The following is a 14,607-nucleotide window of genomic DNA, read 5'->3' on the forward strand; positions in this document are numbered from 1 at the left end:
GCTCCGGTATAATTTAATATTCAAGCGCGGAGGAGAATAATTGATAAAAAGCACAAATAATAAATATGACGTATAATAACAATAATACATCCGCGAGCCCCGGGGGCGAAATTGTTTCGTCGTGTACTTTCTGTAAGCCCATTGTCAGCTGTATTTGCACTTCGCCGTTTTACTCATTTAAAAATTCCGTCCATTTCACGTAAACTCTGCTCGTTGATATTTTAAGAAGGATCATACATGCACGGGAATCGTATCAGCATGAAAGAACGCTCTCTTGAGTACCTGAGGTGAAATAAGAAAAAGCAATTTAGGCTGTAGATTGAAGTTGGCACACTTAGGAACTTGATTAATTCCCTACAAACTGCAGCACCAATTTCCTTCTGCTGAACGTATACGCCAACTATGCGCGTCATTAGCATTTCTATATCCGGGGAGCGGCTTACTTTGAGCAAAGTAGAGCCAAAAAAATTATCTCGCAAATTTCTTTTCTCTCTGAAATAGCCGCACAAACGATCCCAAGCTCCAGCGTAACCGACCCTCTTTACATTCGTACCTTGTCTTGTTTTTTCACATTCCATGCCACGAGAAACTTTGACTCACAAATTTCAACTATCTCTTTCCATCTCCCGGATAGAACAAAATCAAGGTTTATATTTTTCACCGAGAAGAGAACGAACTCATGCTTTAACTACGTGACGCGCGTAAACTTTCATAAAGTCGTTAACAGTATCACCTTGTTACCGTTTTTCTCCTAGTTAGCCACGAATGCTAATTAATTTCTCTATTTGTCAGGCGATCGTGAGCACGGGACCGCTGACTGGGGTGAAAGCACTTCGGGAAAAACATCGTTACAACATAACACCATGGGTAAGAAGACTCAGTGACGACGATGAGACGGAGACGGAGGAAGATGAACGTCTAGCCGTAGCAGCCGCAATGTTCGGGATGTCGCAACGAGGAAAAAAAGGTCCGTCAAATACGAGAGAGTGATATCACGACGTGTATACGTGATACTCGTACGCTCGCTATTCGCTTTTGAATTTGCAAAAAAAACCCTGTACCCTGCAAGACTCTGCCTCGGTTCTTATTTTCCTTACCTTTGATCGCGTGTGAGAGTTGAGCCTCAATTTTCCGTTAGAGATGCTTTTATTAGTAATTTGAGTTTCGCTGCCAGCGAGTCAAAGTTTGGTAGATACACCGACTACCGAACGTCTCAGAACTTGATGTGAACGTAAAAATCCCGTAACTTGGTAAAATTATTTATTACCTGTCGTCAAAGTTTGTTTGACGAGAATGATAACGACAGGAAATTAGCTTCGCTTTAACCGCACCACTGACAATGGTATATCGAGTGGTAAAAGTTTGATGCCATGACCACTGAGATTCAAGGGTGATTATAGGTATGATTTGTGTAACATGGCAATTTTCAGACCGAGAATCGTCGTCGTCAAGCTCTCTGCAAACTGTAGCTGCCAGTAACGATCGAGAAAGACTGGCCCTGGACATAAGCACGCTAAAACAGCAGTACGCCAAGCTCAGGGAGCGGCAACGGCAGGCTCACATAATACTTTCCGGTAACGTTTACAACCGATCCGTTAAACGCAAGCTATAATCGTAAAGGTTCAGCTATACTTCTCATATGAATGGAAAAGCGTTGTATACTCACGGCATACTCTCGTTGTATACGAGCAGGGCATCTGAACGGGAGATTGCGTAATAAATTCAGAATATACCTAGACCACACACGGATATCTGTACGTACATTGGGTTCTCTAGAGTCAACTCGCTCAGCTGAAGTTTATTCGGGATTGTAAAACTACCGAATAATAAGTGTCTGTAAATTGTCGAGATTATTCTTGTGATGTCCGAAAAATTGTGGGCAACTTTCGTGATCCACGAAATGAAAAATATTTCGTCTTGCGAATAACGCTCGCGAGTATAACTTTTTTTAATGAAAAATGTGTGAAATTACTCAATCATAGACTCTCTTTAAAATCCTCTGTAATCGACAGCTGCGTGCGCGAGACAATCACTGGTTCCTTCCGCAACTTCGCAAGCGATGAACCATTTGCTGGTGGGAAAAAGCGCGCTGGTTAGCGCCAAGGTACGGCAACTGGGACCTCCTCCGGGAGCGGTTCCTCCCAAGACGAGAATCGGACCACCGCACAGCCCGAAGAATCCCAGTCGCAAGGACAAACAAGAGATCACTTTACACTGGAAAGATACGAAGAGGCGGAAGGAAAGCAAGGGAGACGTTACAAGGGGTATGTGTTGCACGAATTTCTTGTCATTCCCATGATATAAATTGCGTAGTCGGTAGTGTTGACGAGCTTTCACCTGTCAATGGAAAGTCATCAGCGTCGTAGAGCAACCTGCTCCGTGTCTGCAGGATAAGATCTCGCTTCGATAGCCGGTAAAAAAGCGCCCGCAGGCATTCCATCCTGCCAACCCTCGGTAGTTCTTCCCGTTTCGAAATATTCGCAGCTTATTGATTGGTCCGAAAGTAGTTTGAGCCCTACCGATAACTTTCACCGTTGCGCTCAGGTTTCGACCACCTGTTCGGTACCAACAAGTATGAGTATTGACGCAGGTGTGGCATATGAACGAATCAAAATTCACTCGCAAGGTGTAACGCAATTCGAGCTTGCGGTACGCCGCTCGTTTATCTCCGAAGCTCAATTGACAATCAAATTACACAATCGTAATCCGTTTAATCCCATCGAATTACACTAAATTCCCGTTGGATGTTTAATTGTAACATTTCATTGCGTGCATTGCATCGAGTACACCCCATAACAAGCCGGGCGGACTCTACTCTCGATTATTGATCTGTTTTCACTCTACAGGTGAAGAAAGATCTGGCAATCTTGCGGTAACCTCAGCGGCCGGAGGAATGTCTGTCGCTCGATCAACTTCACCGAGGCATAGTGCCAGTGCCAGTGCCAATGTTGACAGCGACAGTGACAGCACATCGACTGAACTATGTGACGAGCCCGATCGTCTCAGTGACGTTGACAGCGAGGAACCCACTTCAACCTCCGATTGCTACGTAATGGCAACTGACGATGAGAAAAGCCCTCGAAGGGAAGGCTCTGGCCGAACGCAGGGTAATGAAGGAAAATCAAGCTTAAGAGAATCGAGAACGATTCCCAGCCGTCCGGAACAGGAGACGAGGACCACGGATTGCGAGGAGACTTCAATAGCTGAGATAACCGATCAGATCCGCAGATTGTCAGCTCATAATGAGGGAGCGGTGAGATATGAGGTGGCTAACGAATCATCCGATGGGTTTCAACGCGGTTCTGTGTTTGACGGCAAAGATGTAGAGGCCAGTGTAAATCGAACGAATGACGAAGTGAAAAATCCTTCGGAACTTTTAGATGGTTTTGGATTTTCAATTCGCACAGCGAGCGGTAGTCGAGGCGAAAGTAGCTGCGAGTTAATAAAAGACGATGCCAAAGTACCATTACATGGCGAATATCAGCTATCGGAAGATAGACCGTTGACTCTGGAAATGTCCAGAAGTGATTCTAGATCACGTTTGGAACCGAGAGATGACCTCGTGAAGGGTAAACTCAATGAGAACACATTCGCTACGGAATTTAGTGGGCAAATAGACGCGGTAGATACTCGGAGTGTCTCTGAGATCACACCTGACCTCGCGTCTACGAATTTTGATAAAGAGCTAGATACTTTAGATTCGAGTGTTAAAAAATTTCGGACTGAGCTAGATTTTGGTAGCGATGCTTCCGTAGTTGGAAACGTTCCTTCAGTAGCAATGAGTAGTGAGAATTCGAATAAAGTAGTTGCCGAATTGAAGCCTTACTCCAGATCTTACGTGATAGGACATCTTCCAATCTCTCCGATAAACTTAGAGCAGAAACTCAACTATTCGGCTGAATTCCCTTCGCCTACGAGCCCCGTCAATGTGGCAGCAATGGAAACTCAGGAATTCAGGTCTACGATACGCGAATCGCAGAACAAATCGAATGGAGTAACCGTAAATATTAGGAGCATGGAGTTCGATGGAAGCATCGAACTGCCCCGAAACGGTACAATAAAACGTCAAGTTTCATTGTCTAGGCTACAATTAGAGTCTGGCCCCAAAACGCCAGGAAGCGACAAGTCGTCCAGTTCTGGCGAAACCATGGGCCCTGATTCAAAAACTTCTAGTTTAACGGTCAGTCCTCGAACTCCCCCGGGGTTTGAATCCCGTGATTTTCATGCCGATAAGTCTGTTGGATCTTCCGTGAGCTCGGAATCCAAGACATTGACTCTGCATTCGGTCGGTTCCGATGATCAGAATGTCCAGTCAAAAACGGAAACAAAAATTACATCCCGCACAAAGTCTAGCTCGCCATCTCTCATCAGTTTCGATTCGTTCAAGAGTAATTCAAATTTAAGTCCAAAATTGGAAGCGAGCAGTTCAAGTGACTCGTGCAGCCCAGAGAGAAAAAAGTCTTCCGAAAGATCATTTAGCTCGGATCTTCAATCACCGATAAGTGCCAATTCTATTAAGTTCACTTCGAACTGCAAGGGAAGTCGCGGTACTTTCTCAGATTCTCCAGTCAATCTTTGCTCCGCCACGTCTCCGTTTTACCCGATCGCAAGACCGAACGAAAAGACGCCATCACCCTACCACAGTACAACAAAGCAGCGGAGCAGCGCGACGGACAGTACGGAAACTTCGCCGGAGCAAAAATCGACCTCATCTTCAAAGGGGTCGACGAAATTAACAATATTCGAATCCGCGGAAGATCAAGCCGCTGGAAACGATGAGGGAGCTCGAGTGGAGCTGAGTAAGAGTACGGTGGAGGATTTTCGGTATAGCTTTGATAAAGATAGAACGCAGAAGACCGATCTCGATTCTTCACTTTCAACTCACAGACGTAAAACGGAAGAGGAGAACGCTGCGGGAGGTTACGGAATGGATTACTCGAAGAGCTATCGGATGGGGTCACAGTTAAACAAAAGCGAACTTGAAGATCAATACGCTGATGAAGATACAGTGTCGCCTTTGCCGCGTGAAAAATTGGAGAAACTTGTAATATTCCATGATAAAAATAGAAGCTTACTGGACAGGAAAACGGAATTCGAAATCAGCGGAGACTACACAAAGCCGTTTGAAAGAAGCTTTAGCAGCTTAGACAAAAGATTTACCGACCCGAAAGTCTCGTCACCTGCCGATGAGTTCAGAAAGACTAGTTGTCTGAAGAAAAGATCCAGCGATATTTTAGAGGATTTGAGACACATTGAAGTTAAAACATCTGGAGACGGAAGATCTGAGAATGGTCAGCTCACCAAAAAGACCAGCGATATTCTGGAGGATCTGAAGAGTTTGGAGGCGAGAAGACAAGATACTTTCAGTGACTCGGCAAGCGGATTTTCAAAGGTTCGTCTCGGTGATTTGGATGTGAACATCTGTTCTGCCCCCAGGAAACAGTACGTCATCGAACCAAAAATCCAAATTCAAGAGGATAGCGAAAGCTTTTTGAATACTTTGGCGCGGGCTTCGGAGAGCAGCGATGGGAGCGACGACAAGGAGCCGAAACTGGGCGTTTGGACGAAAGTTAAACCCCGAAAAAAAAGCGACAATGGAAGAAGAAGCAGTGACAGGGCGCTGAAGATAATTCAGGAGAATTCCGCGATTCTGCACAGAATTTTGACATGCCAGGCTAAAAAACGATTGCCAGATTTAGAGGAGATATCAAAGATCACCATTAGCCCGATCAATGAAGAAATTTCGAAAATATTCAGTCCTATTTTAGAAAAAATCGGCCTCAACGAACATGAGATTAACGAGGAGTTGGCCAGAATAAATTTCAAAGACTTTGATCAACTGTCAGTGACCTCGGAATTCGACGCCAAAATAAACGACGAGCTTTCAAAACTCTCGCTAATCGATGATTCCGAGGAGATCGATCACATGGTTTTAGACGAAGCATTGTCGAAGGATTACCTAGACACCAGAGAAGCTCTCATAGATAGACAGATAAACGAAGAACTTTCAAAATTGCTAGCCAATTATGAAGAACGCCCCTCGTCGTCGGTGGGACTACCGCGACAAGAAAAAGGTTCTTCTAGTCAGAATATCAGTGAGCTAGAGGGTCTGGATCTTTCGAGTATTTCAACGAACGTATTTTCTCACAAATCATCAAACGATTCGATCGAGACGAAAAGCGAGCTCGGTTCAATTCAGGAAATGGTGATAAAACCGGAAAAATTGTACGACTACAATGACAAGCCGATATCATATCCTCCTCCAAAATACACCCTCCAAGACATATCGCCTAAAAGTGACATCGACATTTACCGGGAGCTTGAAAAATTGGACAAGATATCAGCTGGGGAAATATACCCAAGCGTTCAACCGGTCGTAGCTCCAGAGATAATCTCAACTAAGCCGTATTCGTCCGATTCGCTTTCGTATTCAGAGATGATTTCACCGATTTTGAGTCACCCTGCAAAGTCTGAAAAACCATTCGATTCGTCGCCTCTAAGAAGTCCCTACGACACGTACAAACCTTATGATTTTAAGTCTAGAATTTCACCCAGAAAAACTCCCGGCAATCCGTACTCCGTTCGATCTTATGAGAAATCTTCGATAGAATCCAGCTTTGATTTCAGTGAGCATAAATCCATACCTTCGTCCCACGTGTATGACCTCTCACCGATCAGACCAGTTCTGTCCAAAGAAACACTAGAGTTCCGTGTGAGGTACGACGATGAACCGTCCCAGCAGACTCGTGGTGAAGATTTTAACATTCGACCTTTCGAAACCGACATAGCCGATCTCAACAAGGGCGCTGCTTACTACGACACGAACACGGCGGAGCCCGTCAAGTATTTTTCTCGGGACGAAAGCTTGGGCTCTGATAAAGAAATTGGTGATTCAACGATGGACTTTAAATACAAGTCAGAGAGTTATCACCGAAAGTACCAAGAAGTTTCTCCCGAGGACTATTCCTACCAACAAAAATCGGATTACAATAGAACAAGTTCCTACATTCTGCCATCTCCGATTCGCGAGGACGACGTCGTTCAGGGTGCCCACTTGTCAGTTCGCCGAAGGGAGTCCCACTCTTTGTCGCCTAGTCATCAGTTCGTCAGCCGTAAACTTCCTGTACCGGTGAATGCTTACGTACCGAAGCTTTCTCCTAGTCTAGAAGATTTTTCCAAAAGACCGGTTTCTCATCCTGAGTTCTTGGATAAAATGAACGTATCAAAATATACGGATCACTCGAGTCAGGGATCGAACAATTATAGAAAGTCATCTTTGAGCCTAGGGAACATAGGATATCCTACTAACAATAAGTCTACTACTAGAAGTTTAGAAAAAACGCCGAGTCCACAAAGTCAATTCAGTCCATTTCCAGTCAGAAATACCGTCAGAAAACCGAAAGAGCTGGGGCTAAAACTCGGATTGTATTCACCAACAAGTCCCGGGAGCGCTGCAGGACAGATAAAACGAACGCATTAATGTCATATCGATACACGTTCCTCGGCACAAAACTTTAGCTAAGCTATTTTTCAGGACTTTGTTATTTGTTTTTGGATATCCTCAACCGACGAGAGAAAGATATTGAAAATAAAAGCTAGATGATACCTATAAGTCCCAACGCATATTGAATCAAGCAGAAAGCAAAAAATTTCATGCATACCATACAACTTACACAATAATTGAGCATGATATATTTTAGCCAGCTATTTTAAATATACCTATAGAGATCGCTGTGAAGTGTCCAAATCGTGTTATACATACGTAACAAAGTGAGCCTATAATTTCTCTTTTCTGAACGACCGTATGCTTGTATTTGAGCTTTTATCTCGTCCGCGCCGAGGTGATTGCGTTTCGCAAGGGCGGTTACTCGAATAAGTTTAGCGTATGTACCTAGAAAAATAAGTCAAACGCTCAGATTAAGAGTCCGCAAGACTTGATTCTGAGTCCCAGTTAACATGTGTGACGACTTGAAAGTGATTAGGAAATAATGATAAATTGTAAAGAAGAGAAACAAAAGAATATAAATATATAAATGTATAAATATATTTAACGCGAGTCAAAGAATGTTTCTTTTATTTTTGACGCAAAAGCAGAGCTTACTATATACCTATACACGTTACGATACACTAGATATATTCATATATACTATTTTAACGAACGGCTATAATTTTCTACCGTCTCCTTTCATAGTACTCATAAAAGAAAAAGTAGGCTATGTTGATTTACTGTAAGTCACCATCGATTCATGTCGTGATGTATCCTGTCTATGAATAATTTAAAGGTTGACGTAATGTGTTTGATAATTCGCTTTCCGACGGTGAAATTTTTTTTTTCTCCTCTTTTCCCCAAGTCGTAAAAGTTCACATTACCGATGTATTAGGTTCACTTTGTTCGATTTTGCTGCGATGAAGGAAAAAAAAAAAAACGAGAAAAACACTTGACGAAAACTGTTGTTGACAATATATCTACAAATAAATCATTGATTATCATTGCGCGACGTGTTGTGCGATAAAAAATAATTGGTGGTGGCAGGTTCGATAGAATGGAATATTACGAAAGTAATAGAATGCTGAAAATGAGTGTTTCTAGTCCTATAAAGAAAAATAAATAAAAAATTGGGAATAAAATTAAGCTAAAAAGTTTAACTATAGATGAGTCTATAATAAATGAATAAGTCCTATAAAGATCGCTATAATGAATAACAAGTTTTTAAGTGAATAAGTGAATTGTATGATATGCTCTACAGCTTCGTGAGGTTTTATTGTAAATAGAAGCGTATAATGGTATCGGCTGATAAAAGACTGTACAGTAGAAAGGCATAGCCATATAAGGAATCATGAAGAAAATTACACTTAATAAAATGATCGAAAGAAATTTATTTCAATCGTTGGTTTTTTTTTTTTTGCTCTCATTCGCATCACTTTTTCCAATTGCCTTCCAATGATACATACCAGCATGTTATTCCAATCGCTATTTTCAACCAAATTCAATCACCGCGTTTCACAGTAATAAATTAATTGCGCACGGCGTACTGATTGCAGCAGAGAAACGAAACTATGCACATTTCAAAGTAACATGTTCTACGTGGGTACAATAATCAACATCTGCAGGCAGAGGGAAATTAATTGTACAACGAAGTATGAGTTTCTCGTTCACATTGTTCCATCAGTCCATGTAAACCACGGACAAAAAATCACAAATTGTGTAATTTTATCGATCAATTGAAATTAGTGACGTGTCAGGAGGTCTATGCATAGATACACACGAAGTACATACATGATGGTATTCTTGACGTACACGCGTTATAATCATCGCTGAAGAAATTGTAAACGGTACTGCACAAACATGTAAGTAGTGCCATTACCGCTACGTATGTATGTAAAAATATAAGTCTTGAGCGAAATTGCTCCCGGGTATGAAATTAGTAATTTATCGCGTCGGCAGTTCGGAGTTTCCGTTATTGCGTGCCTTGAGCTTATTCTGTGCCTATCACGTAGTTTCGAGGTATGGAATAATCGGGAAAGTTATAATAACCCAAAAATATTAACGTGTGTTGGTCTTTGCTAAAATTATACAATTTTACTTTGAAGTTTAACTCGATTATACTTTGCGTCTTTGACATCGCTGTTCCGATGGTGATTAACGTACGGTATCAAAGGTGTTGGTTGCAGAAATATTACAGCTATTTTTTCCATGTAGTTTGATTTTTTCCGTAATCCACCGTGACTTTCTTTCGACAGATATCTGCAGCTCACCCGGTACAACTGGCTACCGAGATCAGCACGCCCATCATTGGGAAAAATATACGCACATACGCATATTGTCAGGGGTATAATAAATCGTATTTCACGAGCTTTTACGATGTCCTGCGAAATTTTATAATAATACGTCCATGTACTTATATGTGTACTTAAGCGCGTACACGATTCTATCAAGACTACCTTCCGTCAATTTTCTTAGCGAATATTTATTGTTTTGCTAGACGTCGTTAAAACGAGAAACCCTCAGATGTAAGTGGAGGTATATACTTTACTTTTGTTGTTGTTTTGTTTGGAGGGGAAAGTTGTTTTTCGCGGTACCCAATTTAAAAAATCAATATTCCTACCGTGCACAGACCATAAAGAACCTATCTCCTTCGTAAAAAGCTCGAACCATAGATGTATTGAACAATATATCTATGCTCGTTTCTGTACGCATTCAACCACATGGCATAGCTGGTTCGTGATCACTTGAATTGAGAAATGCAACCTCAGGCACAATACGATTTATGAACCCTGCGAATGGTTGTATAAATTAATTCTAAGGAAAGTATGTTGAGAATCAAATATTTATAGTAAAAATTGTGGTGGCGTGATAGACTAACGTTCGTATAATCTTGTGACTGTATTCAATTACGAATGTTACTTCGGTTCAGATTTTTTCCACGTAACGAATAAATGAGCATAGTTATTCAATATACCTATAGGTGATATAATGATACTATACAGACTCTGCCGTACGGTCATTTATAAATGATAGGGTACCGAGTGTTCGAATAATATACCCTTCGAATTAAAACTGGCTTGGCTTTTATCCGATCTCGCTATGTGGTGTTAAAAAAAATAGGAAATATTTTTCTCCCTTTCTCTTTTGACGGATATCTGCAGTTCACGATTATAAGATCCACAGGCGGGTTAGAATTCGAGACCGTCCATAAATTTTCCTCAATTCAAACAAGGGGAGCCACTTTGCATGTTCTTCGCGGCTTAAGAGCGCGGGATTAAGTTTCAATGCTAACTCGAAGAAATTCAATCAAGCGAGTCATTTCTATCCCATACCGTATCGTCTCCATTTCTTCTCAGGAACCTCTTTCCTCCAGATATCTTTTTCTCCTTCTTTCATTTTATATCTCTTCACGGTACGCCAAGAGTGGATAACAAGTCAAGCGTCAAAAAAGTTACCGATAATTTGAAGTCTTAATCAAATAATTATTAAAGCGAAAAAAGAAACAAAAATAAAAGAAACGGAGACCGGACGTTGGTTTTGGGGTAAAGTGACGTTTTATACGAGAAATGGATAAGAAAAGTTGTTCGGTTTCTCGAATCGATCCTTTGGCAAGGTAGAGGTTTATATGTATACCTTGTAGCTGGGGGTAAACGACCCCTTTCACCGGCAAGCCAGGTTAGTTCGGGTTCGCAAAATGTTTGACCCCGTGAAAGCGGTATAGTTATAAAGTTATCTCAAACAATCAAGGAAGAAACGTCTCCGAACCCGAGAGAAAATTTAATCAAAGTTTCATACTTAAACGATATATATTCGTTGCCGCCAGGTATTCCTTTATACCTGCACCTCACCATCCGCGAATGCCGTCAATAAGGGCTGGTATATCTTACAAACTTTTCATTTCATCGAAATTCAAACTTTTCGCACGTGATCACGATATTATGTTTTTATTCATAAGTTGAAAGAATTGTCTGTGTTCTGGACGGAACCGACTGCAGCTGATCAGGAAAAGCCGCATGTAGGTAATATTTTTTGCTCGAAAAAGCGAAATTTCGACTATCTCCACCTCGAATATTGAAAGGAAAAATCGTCGGCGATATTTCTGCGATCTCCTTTTTCTATCCTTGATATCCACACACGCATACACCATTACGCTGTGTGTTGGAGATGAGAATGTAGAGCTATATCGAGTCCAAGGTGAACGGGTCAAAATCTCCAAGGTGTATGTGGAACATCCTCCTTCCTACTGAATTCTGGGTTGGTGTTCAAGCTCGGTGAACGAGGAACGCGGATGGGTTTGATTGCCTTGCATTAGGATTACGACCAGGCCAAATCGTTCCCCGTACGATTTCCACCTCTGGTCTTCGGTTTTCCACACCTCCGTCACCGATTCAGAGCTATTTTTTTTTTGTCGGAAGTCTGCGCTGCCTCATTTCCCCTCGTACTTTATTTTTTCATTTCATCCACCTCTAGTTTTCTATCTCTTCGTTCCAAGTTTTTCAAATTTTTCTATCGAAGCTTTCGATCCGATTTGTAACGGACTCGATTCCGAACGTCGTAGACTCGGCTTCCAAAATCCTCCATTCGTTCTCATTGCCGGTGAATTCGTAAGAGTTGAGGGAAATTTTCGCCTGTTTCTATTATGGCCGATTCTATACCGTCGCGTACCCGTGCCTTTACGTTTCAGTTACTACTGGCGATTCGTTGAACTGCGGGCGAACTTTTGCATTAATGGAACAATATGGTATGCCACCCATTGTGGAGGAAATAAGTCTGAAGTGCTGCCGGGACAAACTTCTCGCCGTTCCCTAATCCCGTTCCCCGCGTTTACTTTATTTAATTACCCTCATCTCATAATCAGCGACGATGCTACCGGCGAACTGCGACGCTCTCCGTTTAAAGACGAAGAATACGAATCAAGTCACGCTAATGGATTAGATCCGATGTTAGAGGCGAGTAATGCTGCACAATTGTGTCGGAGGGGAAAAGTCGAGAAGCGGCGACGGATGCTGAGGGGGACATAATCCACGGCCGAATACCTGGCTTACCTAATTTATCCACAAACAACCTCTCACAACTCGCCTCGTTTGAATTTTTTATACCTAGTTTGCTTTTCAAGCGTGATGACGTAACTTGTCGAGTGTTGAAAGATCATTCGAACGATTAGGTGCGACGACGACGCGGAGGTTCACGTCTCGAAAATATCGAGCCTCTAATCTCCGCAGATACTGAAGTTGAACGAATTCCGTTTCATTAGCGACGAGACAGCTCGTTGTATGCAAACGATGGCGAAGTTTCATTGAAATTCCATTCTCGTGGTAGCATCCTTAACCTTTTACATTTTACCTTTTATCTTCGAGCTTCTTTCTTTACCCTTTACTTGGCAACTGAAGCTAGTAGTAGCTGCACGGTTCACCCAGAAGCGCGACGGAGTCTCTCGTGAGTTCACAAAGCTGAGAAACGGAAAGCGCGATGGATGCTCGAAGGAAAGGAAGTTTGCCCGAGGTGAATTGCCGTCGCGGTGACTCAGGACACTCGCTGCAACGCCCACCGTCGCCATGACGCCGACTAGTTATGCAGATCGAGTGACGTTTCCTGCATCCCTAATCAGATTCTGCACTTTTGTCATCTTTCAAACGTTATCGGACACGTAGACGTCCCCGTACGCAAAGTTTTGATCGCGCGAGCTTCCCACCCGTCCGCCGAGGAAGTGATGAAAAATAAAACGAGCGAAGCGATACGGTTGAAGGGTCCCGACGTATTCTTTGGATATTCAAAATTCACTCGCATCACAAGCGTTTACAGTCGTGCATCACATTTAGCGCTAATTTGTACGCACGTTACATCTTATTGTTGCAGCGGTAAGAGCGGCTATAAATGTAGAGTGATATTTTAGCAGGCCTTTTTCGACAACGATGGTACGGCCGGACGAACATTTGAAACGATAGAAGGTAGTGGAGAGTTGTGGGTAGTTTTGATGTATAAGTTTATCGTATTCTAATCACGAGTGGTAGTAAATTACGGAGGAGTGTTGCGCGAGAACGAAATAGATAGAAAGGAAAATTCGTCCCCGGCGACGCGGCCCAGTCGAGGGTTTTAACCCGTCCCTAACCCTTCGTAGAATCCTTCCAACCGATCCGAACCCGCGGAGCGAACTCCTTCGACTCAATCTCCATCCATTTCCATTTACAGAGGTACGTTGAAAGGAACGCCCTGCGGCTCGAACGCGTAAGCTTTTCAGGGCATAGTTGGTACTGTACTACATACGTACAATATATATACACACACAGGCTGCACCGTACCATACACCTAGATGAGCTATCAGGGACAGCGAGGGCGGTTGCTTGAATCCGCGGAGTCTGGGGGACTTTCCACGTCGGAGGTTTGACGAGGCATGGAGCAAGGTGCGAAACTCCAATCCGTCCAATCTGTGCCGATCTATAGGCAAGACGGGAATGAATGAAAGGCGAAAGAGATTTCCCAGATTTCCGAGTCGTTGAAAGACTTTAACATAGCTATTCCCCGCCACTGGTCAGACGACGGCTCCGTATAACTTGCCTGGGTGCTTCGCAATACGAATCGAGTGAACCGGAAGGTAATCCGGTACGGTGTGCGCGAAAGAAGTTGACTTTTTTTCCCCATGGTTATTTCGTTTTATTCAGCCAAGACGCGGAAAATGAGATTTCGTAAAGAGATGTACCTCGCATGTATACCTACGCCGTGAAGAAGGAGCGATTGCTTTTTTCTATTTTTTTTTTCTTTTCTCTCTTCTCTCTTTTCTCTCTCCTTGAGATCATTTCGTTTTCATGTCGGTTTGAAAATTCTTTCTATACCACTCGATGGGCTCTTCTACCTTCAGATGCGTTGGACGAATGAATCTATATTCGAGGAATTGATATCAACGTCTGAGAAAATCGTAAGCATATTGGTGGTAAAAGTGCAACGCGCGACATGCACAGTGGACAATTATTAGGTGCACAGAAATGTTAAATATAGGTATACATATTATATATACCATATACATATTCACGTTTGCAAAGCGCGAGTCGCCGAGTGCTCGCCTCGGAGTAGCGCCGGTTGCATACGTACTTCATACCTACTAGCATAGATATATCGATGAAGCG

General features: G+C 42.7%; 1 protein-coding gene across 7 annotated transcripts in view; it reads left to right on the forward strand.

Annotated features, from left to right (window-relative positions):
* LOC105691391 overlaps nt 1–8,879 on the forward strand; it is a 30,412-nt gene extending 21,533 nt beyond the window's left edge. For all 7 annotated transcript variants that reach the window (XM_012409830.4, XM_020855468.3, XM_012409832.4 and 4 more), the window contains 4 exons: nt 793–967; nt 1,431–1,574; nt 2,013–2,264; nt 2,847–8,879. In XM_012409830.4, coding sequence (XP_012265253.2) covers nt 793–967; nt 1,431–1,574; nt 2,013–2,264; nt 2,847–7,480 — 5,205 coding nt within the window. In that variant the 3' untranslated portion in view covers nt 7,481–8,879. The remainder of the gene's footprint in view (nt 1–792; nt 968–1,430; nt 1,575–2,012; nt 2,265–2,846) is intronic.
* Nucleotides 8,880–14,607: the final 5,728 nt, after the last annotated feature.

The sequence above is a fragment of the Athalia rosae genome, chromosome 1 (genome assembly GCF_917208135.1).
Source record: "Athalia rosae chromosome 1, iyAthRosa1.1, whole genome shotgun sequence".
In the NCBI taxonomy this organism is placed as follows: domain Eukaryota; kingdom Metazoa; phylum Arthropoda; class Insecta; order Hymenoptera; family Athaliidae; genus Athalia; species Athalia rosae.